Genomic DNA, 15,936 nt, shown 5'->3' on the forward strand with positions numbered 1-15,936 from the left:
AAGAGGAACGATCATGAAAGTTCTAGGGAGGCAGACATCAACGAAGCATAAGAAAGTGTCTTCTAAACGAAGAGGGCAATCAGAGAAGAGGTCATACCTCAAAAGAGCAAGCACCCTCCCATGCTGGTGCTTAAACTGAATGGCAAGATGATCACTATGCAAGATTATTATAGAAAGGATTCTGACAGGGTGTAGGAAGCTGAACTGTTTTAACACTTGGATTCTTTCTATGATTTTATCTAAAAGGAAAAAAAATGATCATAAATAAGTAAAAGCTTAACGACAGGTCATTGGAAAACAATTTCTACTACCACATTCACTAAGGATTATACCTACAAAGAAATACAAATATATGTATATATGTGTATGAATCTATATGTATGTGTACATGGCACATTAAAAAGAGGCCTTCCATTTAAATAAAGAGTACATCAGCTATAAAAAGAATCACATTAAGAAAAGAAGGGTTATTTTTAGGAAGAGGTTCCAATTACATAAAATGAGGAAAGGATATCCACTGCTAAATAAAATGAGCTAAAGTCTTTCCCTGTGTTACTGCAGGAAATCAGCATGGCACTGCTTAAAAGAAGCGGGAAGTCTATATATAATATGGGAAGGAGAGGACTGTGTTAAAAAAAAAAAAAAAAAGAGGGCACAGCTGCATGATTTACTTGCACTAGACTTCTTTGCAAAAGAGTTTTACGAACATCACAAAGTACAGCCACCTGTTAAGCTGTTATTTTGGCCTATCTATTTTCAATGTCAATCTTGACACCCAAGCAAGAGACACACCACCATAGCAACATACTAGTAAACATCACGGTGATGGAAAGTAAAATTTTAAGAAGCAACTCATAGCCCCTGCAGGGCTGGAAATAAATTAATCCATTTTTCACTATAACATAACATTCCCACTCTGTAAACTCAGATCCTCTGGGTATCTATCTTAGAATTCCTTCCCATGAGCCATGTGGAAAGTAGACACTCCAAGTGTACTAGGTGGTCCCCCGAAAATAAAGGGGTTTAAAGTGTGAGACAATGCAGTGGATAGAGCGTCGGCCTGCGGACTGAAGGGTCCCGGGTTCGATTCCGGTCAAGGGCATGTACCTGGGTTGCGGGCACATCCCCAGGAGATGTGCGGGAGGCAGCTGATCGATGTTTCTCTATCATCGATGTTTCTAACTCTCTCTCTCCCTTCCTCTCTGTAAAAAATCAATAAAATATATTTTAAAAAAATAAATAAATAAAGTGTGAGACAATGATCATTTTGTGCATAACTCAGGGAATGCAAGTTTACTATGTATTCATGCAGTACCCACAGATGGGCAATTATCATCACCCCTTACATTTGTAGGCTCCATATCTCATGTGATCAGTCTTCGATGGAGTCAAAAAGAGAAGTAGTTGACAGCTGGGGAAACTGAGGCACAGGAAAATTGAGTCTTCCTAAAACAATTCATGGATTATCACACAGCAAGAATTCAGCCAGTTCTTCTAAGTCAGTGGTTCTCAACCTTCCTAACGCCGCGACCCTTTAATACAGTTCCTCATGGTGTGGTGACCCCCAATTTCATTGTTACAAATTGAACATAATTAAAGCATAGTGATTAATCACAAAAACAATATGTAATTATATATGTGTTTTCCGATGGTCTTAAGCGACCCCTGTGAAAGGGTCGTTCAACCCCCAAAGGGGTCGCGACCCACAGGTTGAGAACTGCTGTTCTAAGCCCATGCTCACACTCACTATACTGCACCAGCCCACACCAGAAAACCCAAATAGGCCATCACAAGTGATAAAATGCAAAGTGTTTAATTAAATGAAAGGGTAGAGAAAAAAATGAAAGAAAAATAACGTTTGGAAGTAATTATACTTCTTTACAATGATGAAACTCCCTGAGGGAGCTGGGGCAATTACCAGGACTTAAAATGTGACCGCTGTCAGTTTTGGCTGATTTGCAATTCAAAAAGACCCAATAAGAACAGAAAGAAAGCTGATCTTCCAGCTAGAAGATGAGACACACCCAGAGGGTGTGTCATGGGGGAGGCATAGGGCGGTGGTGTGCCATCAGGAGTCTGCATCGGGTGAGCGGGTTCCATCCCAGGGCAGATCTGAGCCCAGAGGTCAGCAACACAGGCCTGGACTCCAATCCAACCCCAAAATTCGCTGCCTCTTTTTCACTTTGTTCTGAATTGTTCTCAGTCTGAGCAGCCTGTAAGGCCCTTGGCAGCTTCTTCTCCAGGTCCACAGAAGAGACTGTCCAAAGGCCAGGGGAACACTCAGGGTAGCATTCCGCAGATGACAAAGAGATGACTCTATGATGAACCTTCTGTGAAGCCAGGGATTTGGCTGCTTTTGACCTAAGAACCAGTTCTGAACCTCTTTGAAAAATTAGACGATTTCTGACAGACACAAGCAACATTTTTTTTTTCCAAAAAGAAACAACTCCTGGAGGAGTTGTGGGCAAAAGGCTGAACACCTACATAAATAATGGCTAATTTTAAATGCACTTGACCTTTTTGGAAGTGTTTTTCTTGAAAAGGCTTAAGGGAATTATTCCATTTGAACAACTAATAGCCTAATTACTATATTTTTAAAAAACAACCACCAAGCTCCTTTTCAGCCAGATCTTGGCAAGAAATCGCTGAAGCACACCCATATCTGCAGACCCACAAGTCACATTGCTGAAAAACATAATTACACTCGGCGGTGTCCAAATTCTCATCAGGCACAATCCAAAAGAAGTGAACTATTGAATCCCGAATCTAAAGGTTTTTCATTTTGGACACGGTGCCTCTTAATGAGCAGCAAAAACATAATATAAAAAAATGAACATTCATCATGGCCTTCAATGGTCCAGGGTGTGGGTCTCCCACACACTCGGTACAGTCTGTACCCTACTGATTGAATGTAATTCCAGTGACCCTACTCTCTGCACTTAAGGGAGGGAGGGGATTCAATAACCATATTTCATATCTTTAAACCTGTCTCACTGAACAAAAGAACCATCCATTTTCACAGCATTTTTAAAATATTGATAAACCACTTTTATCCACTGCATCACTTTTATGGAGGCTGAATGACCAGAATGATGGATATGTGTGAAAAGATATTAAGGGGCCACATTAGTCTTTTCATCCACAGCAGCAGCATCATAATTTCAGATCACGGCAAACTCAGCAAAATGTTCTTCATGGAGAACTATGTCACCAGGGCACTACCCATAAGGAACTAACACATTTCAGAAGACATGCCCCTGTTTTCAGAACTACCTGTCCATACAAGCCAGTGATTAAGTCTTGTTTTCTCAAACATCTATCCAGTGTTGTTTCTCTGTTTTGTTTAATAGCTAATGACTGGTTTAACAAGGGTTTTGTTTTCTATGACTCTGTATTACAAGGGTCTAATATTTCAGGTGCATTAAAGGTTAAATACACCTGTAACGTAGCCCAGACACACTGGAAAATGCTCTCAGACTGGATCGAAATGCAGGACTAACATGTTTCTAGATCCCATTATTTTCTTGGATAGTGCATGGAACAAACTTCTCCTTGACAGTGGCAGGACCATCATCCCATAAAATTGAATGAAATCCAGTTGTCAGCTATAGACATCACTAAGAAAATTGGACAAGAATGAAAATGTAACAAAATTAAATGACTTAAATTATTTTGTTCTCCTAAGTTAAACATTTATAAAATCCTAAAAGAATAAAATTAAATAAGATTTTAGCCCTCGGTGGGTTGGTTGGAGTGTCATCCCATACACCAAAAGGTTGTGAGATCGATCCCCAATCAGGGCACATACAGGAGGCAACCAATCAATGTTTCTCTCTCACAAAGATGTTCCTCTCTCTCTCTTCCTTCCTCTCCCTCTAAAAATAAAAACATATCTTCGGTTGAGGATTTTTTTAAAAATATTCCTTAAAAAACTCACATTTAACTATACTTCCTTATTCAGAAAAAGGGTCCAATTAATATCTATTTCCTCCTGGGACAGGAATAAAGCATTATCATTAATCAAATATTCTGTCTTCTATGTTAATAGAGCACTTGTCAGTGCCAACCTTGTTTGTTTGAAATGCTTCTAAAATGGCAGGTACTTTTTCCTATCTTAGTATTTTAAACAAAAATGTACTTTTCTGTTAGATGACCAGATAGTATTATTAGGTACCCCTGAATTTAAATTTTCAAGCACTTCAGTTGTTGCTGCAAAGGTATAGGTCATTATCTGAGTCATCAATGCCATCCAAAATATGGATATGGATCCATCTTGTCATATTCTGCCTTTGAAAGAAAGCAGAACTCAGGAAAAATTCTAGTTAGTTTCCATTAATTTAACTTCTATTGGCTTTATTTCAGGAAATGGTATATGAGTTTAATGATAAATAGAAAGTAGACTTAAAAAAGAAAAACTGCCCTAAACCGGTTTGGCTCAGTGGATAGAGCATCAGCCTGCGGACTCAAGGGTCCCAGGTTCGATTCCTGTCAAGGGCATGTACCTTGGTTGCGGGCACATCCCCAGTGGGGGGTGTGCAGGAGGCAGCTGATGGATGTTTCTCTCTCATCGATGTTTCTGACTCTCTGTCCCTCTTCCTTCCTCTCTGTAAAAAATCAATAAAATATATTTTAAAAAAAAGAAAGAAAAACTGAACAGCTACATCAAATAGTAAATTCATAGAGACAAAGTAAAATGACAGTTGCTAGGGTTTGGAGGGAGGCAGAACTGGGAATTATTGCTTAATGGGCACAAAGTTCCACTTTTACAAGATGACTTTTAGAGATGGATGGTGGTGATGGCTGCCCCAACAGTGTGAATGTACACTGAACACTATATTTAAAAATTATTATTTTTTTAAAAACTAACCAGAATTTACACATCTGACCAATTAAATGTGGTCCCTTCAAATCGCTCATTTTAGGTGGTTACATGTTTTTTCCCACACTGCTGACAAAGAGCAAAACGTCTCTGAATCTCCACTGTGGAATGAAAGGCAGGTTTGTTTGGGTTTTTCATTGTTTTAAAATTCTTGATCCTGGTAAATGCCTTTTGAGGCTAATATTTTTTTTCTTTAAAAAAAAATATGGAACACTTCACAAATTTGCATGTCATCATCCTTGTGCAGGGACCATGCTAATCTTCTCTGTATTGTTCCGACTTTAGTATATGTGCTGCCGAAGCAAGCATGAGGCTAATTTTTAATTTGGAAAAAGAAAAAGTTCCATTTTCAAAAGAAATAATTGTATCAAGTTAAAATTTGTTATGGAAGTCCACATGAGGTGCTAATTTGTGCATGGGCTTAGTAAACTGGCTCTGGATGAAATGCTAACAAAGGTGAGCCATCTCAGCAGGGAGGGCAAATAAATATAGCGGTGGGCAAAAGCAGGTTCAAGTGTGACTAGTACATTTTGGTCATTTTTCATGCCCTCCACTTTGCTTACCTCCACAGGAAGTTTTAAGTTTTTGACTAAATGTGTCAAAAAATATGGTGTCGCTTTGTCTGTTCCCATCATTATTTTTAGATACTGAGTTTGAGAAAGCTCACAGGTGCTCATCAGCGAACATCTCTGCTGCTGATGTCTATAAAAGCCAAAGGTTTTCACTGCCATTAAAAGGAATAATTTTCAAAATTGTAGAGGTGGTTCTTTTTTTAGAGCATGAACTACAAGTTATTTTCAAAGGAGTATGATTCATTTATCAAAGTTAAGCTGAGGAATGTCACTTGGTTTAGTACTTGGGTAAAATTGATCATTCAATGGATAAAACTTGTGGACCACTCTCTCACCTTAACCGGAATACAAGACCTGCCTTCCCCCAACTATTTTCTTTGATAATCCTGAACAAGTTATTTAATCTTTAATAAATCACCGCTAGTGCTCCTTCCAGCTTTAGGATTTTAAGGAAGGTAAAACTGGGTAGAGGAAAGAGCATGCCTATGGAGTAGGGACCACCTAGGTGGGAATCCAAGTCTATCACTGATCAGCCATGCAAGCACTCCTGGTCCACATTTGTAAAGTGGGATGATAATATCTCACTCACAGGGCCATTCTGAGGACTAAGTGAAATAAGAAGACACTCCACAAGTGTAATTTCTCTCTTTCCCTCCTTTGCACGTGAAATGTGGCTGCTATCAGTCCAAGCATATAAAATAGAAATAAAAATTTAAAACACTTTCCAAACAGTGTTTCATGGAATGCATTGCTGAGGCATATAGTGCTGACTATTTTATTATGTGCATAAAAGCAAGGTTACTGCAAGGCCACACTCAACCAGACCTTGTGACACAGATCTAGCTCCTAAGACAGTCATGGCAAGTAACTTTCACAATTTATGTGAGACATGAAGACAGAGATGGCTCAGATAAGCAAAATGAACAGTGAAACCCTTGGCTTTCGAAGCACTGTTCAGTTCTCCACAATTCTTTCTGGAAGTTTGGGTTCAATACTCATCAACAGGTCATATCGCTGTCTCTATAAACTGGCGATACATGTTGGAAACTTTTTGGCCAGAGAATCAAGAGATAAGTGACGCTTTGCCATTTTAGAAATAAATAAGTAAATCCCACTACAATGTTTAAAACAGACAAAAATATTACACAGCTTTGGGGAAATACAAACAATCTAGCAAATAAGACCCAGTGCACTTGAAGGTTTCAACAACTTCATTATACAGCAGCTCCCCACCCCCTACCCATAATTTTACTTTCTGCGGTTTCAGTTACCTGTGGTCAACCAGGTCTGAAAATACTAAGTGGAAAATTTCAGTAATAAGCAATTCGTGTTTTTAGTTGTGTGCCATTCTGAGTAATGTGATGAGATCTGGCAGGGTCCCCCTCTATCCCACCAGGGACGTGAATCATCCCATTGTCCAGCACATCCACACTGTATATGCAACCCACCTACTAGTCCCTGAGTAGCCAACTAACTCATTTATCAGACTGTTGCAGCCTCGGAGTCCTTGTGTTTAAGTAAACCTTATTCTACTTAATAATGGTCCCAAAGCATTCATATAACTTCTATTACATATATTGTTATAAGTGTACTATTTTATTATTAGTTATTGATGTTAATCTCTTACTGTGCCTAATTTATATGTTAAACCTTATCATAGGTATGTGTAGGTAAAAACATAGTGTATATGGAGTTTTTGGTACTACCTGTGGTTTCAGGCATCAACTAGGGGTCTTGGAACACATCCTGAGGATAAGCCGGGACTACTGTATTAGCATCCAAGTTAGTGGTGAATTCTCATTTTTCTTCTCAATATATTGATTGGTAATTTTTTGGTGTAAAAAATAACCCAAAAAAACTATTGTTCAGAAAACCCCTTAATATAGCAAATATAATCAGACCTGAAAGTGTGTGTGTGTGTGTGTGTGTGTGTGTGTGTGTGTGTAGATGACATGAGACAGGGAAGCAGTCTTTGGAGATTAGCTGCTCAAATTAGATGCTTAAAACAACATGACTATAGGTTGTCATCATATTACATGTGTTTGGCCAATCTTCTCTAGGTGATTCATTCTGGGAAAGAAACAACACCCTAAAGATCAGCAGACATAAGTCTAGAGGAATTAAAGGATGATGAGGTTTTTCTCTTTGCTTGGGAGCAACAGGAATTCTAGAAAGTCATGCTTCACCGAAAGGAGCAAAAAAGAAAAAGAAAAGAAGGGAAGAGTCATTGAATAAATTTGCTCAAGAACTTACGTTAGCTACTTGTTCAGATATATGAGTCGGCTTCCACTAAAGTCTACAAAGGAGTTTTAAGAGCAGGCCCCTTTTGTCAGATTGCTGGGAAATGAAGGAATGAGTCACTTTAATACTTGATGTCAGAATCTTGGTGAGCTCTGGCTTTCTGTTTCTAAATCAACAAACAGCAATGCACAATGTTGCACAGGCAGTCAGCCAGGAAGTGGTGGATGACCCCAGACTCCTTCCTCTGTCACTCCTTCCGCAGCCACCACAGTGGGTCTTGTGCAGTGGAGTTCCCTTCTAGTGATCTGCCATCCTGGGAGATAATGCCCAGCCTAACGGGGCAGGATTTTGCCATCCTAGACTAAGTCTATTGAGACACAGTTTAAATAGCTAGTTAGCTTCCATGACGAGAGGTCTTAAGGCAGAGGACTCAACTACCCCATAGAACCATCTCTTCCCCAGAAATGTGTATTCTAGGATTTATTCTGCTAACACATTACTTCCCATTTGATGAGTATAGAAAGCGGAGTCATGCACTTGGAGCCATAGCCAGAAAGGTACCCAGGTGGGGACCTTCATGATGGCCACCAGCCTCTGTCCCCTTGACATAGGGCTGGGGGTTCAGAGGGTTGTGACATGTGTCAGTCAGTGAGCCCTGCAGTTGGCCTTACTTTGAATAGTTGGGTAACTATTCAAACTGTGATTACTTTTTCCCCTTTAAGTATGAAGTTCTGACCTAAATTGTGGTCATTCTGATCCAATCTGGCAGATTTTCCCCCTCACAGCTGCGTAAGAGAACAACCTCCTTTGGAAAGCAAGACTTAGGACAACCACAGCCATCTCCTTGAGGACAGGTACTGTGTACTCATAACTCAAATTCCACACTTCTGTCAACGGCTCGCTCTCTCTGAACATAGATTGTCTATTCTGCTGGAAAAAAATCCATAGGCACCTCTTTAAAAACAAAAACAAACAAACAAACAAACAAACAAACAAAAAAAACAGCTTTAGCCCAGCCCGCATGGCTCAGTGGTTGAGCGTCGACCTATGAACCAGGAAGTCACAGTTCAATTCCTGGTCAGGGCATATACCAGGGTTGCCGGCTCAATCCCCAATGTGAGGCATGTAGGAGGTAGCTGATCAATGATTCTCTGTCATCATTGATGTTTCTATCTCTCTCTCTTTTCTCCCTTTCCCTTCCTCTCTGAAATAAAATGTAAAACAAAAAATAAACAGCTTTATTGAGATGTATTTTATATACCAACTCAATGGTTTTTAATATATTTACAGAGAGTTGTGCAACCATCACCATAATCTACTTTATAATGGCAATGAAACTTTATAATGGCAAGGTCATCCAATGGCCTGTGGACTGTAAGCTCTAGGATGACAAACAAGTAAACAAATAAATAAAACAAGTACTGCTTATGATAGAAATAAGTGCAGAGATAAAGAATAATGGGGAAAAATTATTTTAGATGGAGTGGTCAGGAAAGACGTCCCTGAGGAGGCGACATTTCCACTTATATACCCACAAGTTTTCTGTAAACTTTCAAGTTGTTTTTTTTTTAAGACTATTTTATTTTATTGATTTTTAGAGAGAGAAACATCAATGTGAGAGCACAACATGGACCAAATGCCACGTCCCCTACAAGGGACTGAGCTGCAACCCAGGCATGCCCTGACCAGGATTCAACCTGGCAACCTTATAGTGCATCGGACAACACCCAACCAACTAATCCACACCAGCCAGGGCTAAACTTCCAAGTTTTCACACATGGCAGCAGCAGGAGCTGGGAGCCTGAGAGGGGTCAGCTGCAGGGCCATCATACTGCCCTATTTCCATTGGGTTCCATATAAATGGCACCCCACAGGTGTGCACCCCTGAGACCCTGTTTGTTTATATGAATTGTTTGTAAGTTTCTGTAAGTTGGAGGATGTGTGGTCTGAAAAAAATCAAGCTTCCAAGATAATTTTTTCAAACAACTTTACATTTTCCAGATATGATTTGTTTTCCTGTTTTAATACTTATAATACACTTGGAATTTATCTGCCATGTGGCCTACAAAAAAATCTCCACTGGGGAATACCACAAAATTCCTGACTTCAAGCATGAGCCAGGGAGGCCAGGCAGTTAGCAGACTGCAATCTGAAATTCTCTTTTTCTCTCCCAGTGGGCTGAATTTGCTCAAGATATGTAAAAACCTTCCTGACTTCTTACTACAAATCAGCTGATTTCTATATCTGTCTTTTTCTCTGAACAGAGGCAGAAGTGTTCGCTGGTTTTCAAAAAGGTTTTCAGAGTTATTTGACCATACGGACCTCCAGGGAACATAAAGCAGGCGCCCTCACTCAGGTGGCTAAAGCAATGAACCTCAACGGACTTTTCCAGTAATCACTGCCCCTGAAAAACACATTTACTGCCTGTCACCATGCACACACTTTTAAATTTAAAACGACTTTGTGAACCCTATACACACACACACACACACACACACACACAACACACATACTTTCCTACATGACACCTTACAGAGGTTGGAAGCTGAAAACATCGTTTTTAAAAACTGCTTACAACAAAAAATAGTATTATCCACTCACCTGAATTGAGAGCCTTTCTGAAATTAAGATGCCTCACTTCTCTCTGAGTATCAATAATACTCAATTAACCAGACAGGGTTTCTAAGTTGATTTCTAAGAGCTATAGGGACACACTCGATGTCTTTTTCAATGAAAAGCAAAAATTAATTACCACCCTCTTTTAACTAGGGTTTTTTGTTCATAGCAGTGTGCATTTTCTCCAAGGCCCAGAATCTGTTTCATGTGAGGGACATTCACACTCAAATCACAGGGAAAATGCAGGGCGCTTCACACACAAAGTCCATTTCACTTTCCGGCCAGGAGGATGGCATCTGCTCCATGTTGTCTGATCCATTAGTGGTGAAAGGTTTGCACTTATCCATTAACCCGTTCCTCTCCCCAGGTGCCCCTCAGGACCACGAAGGGAGCTTTGCAAGATAGCTGGGCAGAATGAGGGACATTGTTCCCTGGCTGTGGGACAAGCAAGAGAAGCTACCAGGATGGCCCAGAAATCAAACTCATGACCCTGGCATTGGTTCCTCTCAATAATCTAAGGCGGGGGAAGAAGTGGATATCACAATAGTGCTCATTCTTTTTTGTTGTTGTCATTTATTTTTTATTTTTTTGTTTTTGTTTTTCTTTTTTGTTATTTTTGTTTCTGCTTTTCTTGTTCTTAAAAAAATTAACACTCATTCTTAAAAAACATTTTCAAAATTACAACTATGAGGAATCCTGGGGGAGGTCTATAAGATTAACCCAAGGAGCCTTTATACTCAGGGGTATCACTTTGTACCAAAAACAAACTGTAATGCCGATGGCAAACTTAAAATCTCTTTCCTTAAAAAATTCCTGCCCCAAAATGTTTGCTGATGCAGCCCACAAAATATTTTATTTTTATGTTATTAAACCGGGCATTTTGGCACCTCCATTTAGGTCATTCCAGAGATGGCACCAGCCTGATCCCAAATCTGTTCTCAGAAAAGTCTCTGGGGACCTGGAGAGCCTGGATAAAGTGCACTGGCTCCCTGCCAGGGTGAAGAACAAGATAATATTCTGCCTTTTTAAAAGTTGTTTTTCTGTTCTTTTCTTTCTTCCTTTTTGGAAGGAAGAATGTTTCTACCTTTCATTGTGCACCAAATCCCTAAAGACCACAAATAAATCCCTAAAAGTACGCATATTAATGTTAATGCAATCAGAACAGGAACTGTTAAACACCAGAGCAAGCAATGAAAACGAAAGGATTCCTGCCTTAGATTTTATTAGGATGTACTTAGCTCTAGGAAAATGCTTATCTTGTTGCTAAGTACCTGTCAGGGAGGAGTGATCTTCAGACTGTGCCCCAAATGTCATCTTCATGGATGCTAATTAGGATGCTGGGGCAAGTGGCAGCACTCAAGGGTTTTCTTGGAGATGGAGGGGTCTTGAACGCCACCATAATCTCCATGGAGCCACGTATCCAAAAGCCACCCCAAATAAGCATACAATCTAAGGAAAATCAGTGGGCTTGTTATAGAAAAGTAGCTTCAAATGGAACCCCCACCCCCACCCCACCCGCCACCCTCTGGGCAGGTAACCACCCTTAAATATCCTAAAAACACATGGTCAAAGTCTCTAACCCACCTCCCACTAAACACTATACCTGTTTTGCATATCATGCTTAGGGATAATATTTCCTTCCAAGGAAGCTCAGAGGAGAGAAACGGGAGAACCCCTATCCAATAGTAAAACAGCTTTGCACCAGAAATCAGAAGGCCTGGGTTCTTGCCTAGACCCTGCCCTTAGCTATGAGATGGGCAACTAACTGAACCTTCTGCAACTCTATTCTCTACAAAGCAAGATGGTTCAACTATAGGTCATCTCTAATAGCCCTTCCAAATCTAAAATTCCAGAATCTACATTGCCAACTGTTTCAAATGAAGTCGATGACAACTACCTCTTTATGACCAACTATCAGCCCCCAGGGCCCTTTGCTGAGCAGAACTTTCCAAAGGGCTTATATTTAGTTCAGAGACAATGACGTTGAACATAAATGAGGAGACTATTCCAATGAATTCTTTTAATTAAAATTAATCCATGGGATGTTACTTCTTATAATTCATTATTCTGAAATTAATGTCTAAATCAGAACAAAACACCAACACTCTGTCTAGACTGTAATTCAGCTTTCTTCTCTTTATCTCCCAGAGCTGTTCTTTCCTGGAACTATGGAACATTTTATAAGGCTAGAGAAATAGTAGAAACAGTACTCTCTTGAACAATTCAAGAGGTTTTGATTTTTCATTTAGTTGATAGTGCTGACTTTATCTGTTTTCAAGAAAAGTGTTTTGCTTTTGCTGGAGTAAATATGAGTGACAGGCAAAGAGCAGAATAAGGAAAAACAAACTTTTTTTTTTTTTTTACCCTGGCTCTGGTTCTGGCTTGGCTATTAACTAGCTGTGTGGCTTGGTGTGCATTACTAAGTCATTCTGAATCTCAGTTTACTCACCTGCAAAATGTAGATAACAACACACTAGTCCACCTTACTCTCCCCTTAGTAAGGAGTTAAATGGATACTGGGGGTCGGGGGGTGGGGGGGGAGGACAGACACAGTGTTGGTTCTAGAAAATGACTCTCCAAGACAAAGCATTTGCCTCATTTTCAAAGATATGGACACTGCTACTAATGAACGGTGGTGGTTAAACAGAAATAAGTCCCAGAAGTTCTATAGGCCCATGAATCTGGCCTAAAGCAAGTCAAGAGTTGAAACAAACCCTGACGGGTTTGGCTCAGTGGATAAAGCATCGGCCTGCAGACTCAAGGGTCCCAGGTTTGATTCCAGTCAAGGGCATGTACCTGGGTTGTGGGCACATACCCAGTAGGGAGTGTGCAAGGAGGCAGCTGATCGATGTTTCTCTCTCATCGATGTTTCTAACTCTCTGTCCCTCTCCCTTCCTCTCTGTAAAAATCAATAAAATATATTTTAAAAAAAAAAGAGTTGAAACGAAAGTTAGGTAGGTTCCAAAGGTCTACCTAAACTGTTGATAACTGTCTTCTCTGAAGACATTAAGTTGCTTCCCAATATTCAATGTTCAGGTTGGTAGGGCACAGTGCAAAGGGGAATCATGGTAACTGTGAGGTTTACTACCAGTCAGACTCTAGGGGTCCAGCCTCTGGCAAGATGGGCCTAGCCTCCCCATCCATCATCCGATTTGGTGCGCCTGAATCCTTACAGTTTGAAACCTCTATCAATCCAAAATGACCCCCTCCGTCTCTGACAAAATAGAAACCTACTTCAGAATATGACCTTACAGAAACTGAATCATGCGTTAGTCCAAATGAATCATATATTAATTAAGTTATAATTATACATGGTGTTACAAGTAGAATCTGATTTCATTTGCCAATTAAGGAAGGAAGGGCCTCCATCTATACCACTCAAATGTGATTACTTTATAGGGAGGTGGTGGGTATTTAAGTCCAAAAAAAAAAAAAAAAAACAGTGGGGAAAGGAGCTGTGCCTGCCTGTTCAAGAAAGTCTGAGAAAGGACCAACCAGAATAAAGAGATTTTGCAGGTAATAGAGAAGATTCTAGAACTAGTTATTTTCTTAACCAGCACCTGTATTTTGGCGGCATTTCATGCAGTACTAGCATGGCCCCTAGTGTCCAAATTCTGATCAATAAATAAAGTCAATAGGAGGAGATCTCCCAGAACACCCCTCCCCCCCAAGCTGAACCTCCAGCTCCCTGCCCACGGACTGAGAAGATCTCACCTTTTCTAGAAATACTCGAGTTTCATTCATTTGCCTCCCTCACTCTCCAGAGAACTATGTGTTGCTTCACCACTTTATTTACACAGTCAGGATGCACGACCCAAAACTACCCCACATGGTCTCCATCCTTCAAGACCTTGCTCAAATGCTATTTCTCAAATACCAACAAACTGCAACGTTCCACTGATCATTCGGGTGCAGGCTGATCTCTCTCTCTGGCAGCCAGCGTCCCCAGCATGCCTTTTGTAAACTCAGAGCTACTCTGATCTTGCCTTGCAAGGTAAGTGGGTCTTCCCTTAACACTTGCTCCAGAGGACAAATGAAGGCAGACCCTTGGGAGCATAGCCACTTTTGGGGTTAATTATCTTTTTCTATCCCAACGTAACTAGTCCCTTCCACAAAACAGTGGCTCAATAACACTTGATAGGTATAGATTAAGGGCACTATATTTAAATATAAATACGGTTGGGTCGCTGATTTCGTTTGTGTTGCCATGCCAAACCACACCAGTGATTTTCAAATTGCCCTGACAGGCTTCATGCTCCCTCGCCGTCCCCAGGGCAGGCGCTAAGCAACTGTGAGATCACCAAAAAGGTCGGGAGCGGAGCGGGAATAAAGGGAAGCTGGGGCCTGAATAATTCTGAGTCATCATTTCCTGAATGCGAAGCTGAGCAGCGTGGAGGACGACCCCCGCCGCTCACCAGCACTGCCGGGACCCAACCCCGGCCGGACGCGCACCCACGTGCTGGAGCGCCCTCCTGTGGCCGTGCCGCAGCACCCGCCACGCGCGGCTCGCTCGCAGACCACGCTCCCCGCGGCTGAAGAAACAAGAGACGCAGAAAGTTTCCGAGCCTGGCGGTTTGCGAAAGGTCGAAGCCAGGTCAAGGAGCCTGGTTGCGAGGGCGTGGCGGGAGCAGCGCCTGGCGGGTGGCCACCGCAAGATGTCTGGACCCGGACGGACCCCCACCCTCAAAGGGCTCCGAGTTGTCCCCCAGCAGGGCTTGGGGCCTCCAGATCTAGAGGGAACCTGGACCTTCCGGCAAAGGGAGGGGGGGGGAGTCTGAGCCCATGCCAGAATGGGATAACCCCCACACACACCCCCAGTTTACCAGCGCGTGGGGCTGTTGGGTGTGCTTTATTCATTTTCTTAATTGGAGAAAGGGGGCGCACCGACTTCCTTTGGCGCATTCTGATCCCCAGTAATGTGGACCTAGGTGCCCCTAGAAGGGCCCACCTGGAGTCCACCGCCCCACCCAAGGCCGCCCTCCCCTGCTGGGGTGACAAGTGGAAACAGGAGTTCCCCTTCCTCCCTCCCCTCCAGCCTTCTGGTTTGGGAGGTAATGTTCCACCAGGTTTCCTTGCCACCCGTAGTGGACTCGACGGCCGGGAGGCGGCCGCGGGGTACACGGCGTCCCGGGCGGGGGGGGGTGGGGGGGGCCGAGAGCGGGCGCGGCAAGGCCGGGCGCGGCGCTTACCTCGTCCACGGTGAGCGGCATGCAGATCCGGTACTCCTTGAGCAGCATGGTCCTGCCGGCCGTGGACCACCAGAGCAGGAAGCGGGGGGCGGCCCCCAGAACAACAAGGCTGCCTCCCAGGCGCAGGGCAGGAGCCCGGAGCCCCGCGCTCGGAGCCGGCGGGAGAAACAGCCCCGGCGGTGCACTCAGCTCCTGGCTTCCTCCTCTCCACCCGAGAGCATGTCAAGGTTTGGGTCCCGGTGTTCGCGGCTCCCCCGCCCCCTTCCTCACCGAGGTCGGTTCTCCCGGAACGGAACGCGGTGTTGCAAAGTCAGGGAGGGAGGGAGCCCCGCTGGAAACCACTTGGATCCGCAGCTCAAGGCGATAGGAGCGGCCGTCAGATCAGGACATGCCCGGTGGCGGCGAGGGAGGGGGGAAAAAGAGATTTCCAAAAATTAAA

At 42.4% G+C, this 15,936-nt stretch overlaps 1 protein-coding gene across 2 annotated transcripts in view; it reads right to left on the bottom strand.

Annotated features, from left to right (window-relative positions):
• The window catches only part of PITPNC1 (phosphatidylinositol transfer protein cytoplasmic 1), a 214,184-nt gene extending 198,553 nt beyond the window's left edge, over nucleotides 1-15,631 (bottom strand). For both annotated transcript variants that reach the window (XM_081109086.1, XM_081109087.1), the window contains exon 1: nucleotides 15,498-15,631. In XM_081109086.1, coding sequence (XP_080965212.1) covers nucleotides 15,498-15,545 — 48 coding nt within the window. In that variant the 5' untranslated portion in view covers nucleotides 15,546-15,631. The remainder of the gene's footprint in view (nucleotides 1-15,497) is intronic.
• Nucleotides 15,632-15,936: the final 305 nt, after the last annotated feature.

Source organism: Myotis nattereri (assembly GCF_964212035.1).
Source record: "Myotis nattereri genome assembly, chromosome: 16".
Classification (NCBI taxonomy): domain Eukaryota; kingdom Metazoa; phylum Chordata; class Mammalia; order Chiroptera; family Vespertilionidae; genus Myotis; species Myotis nattereri.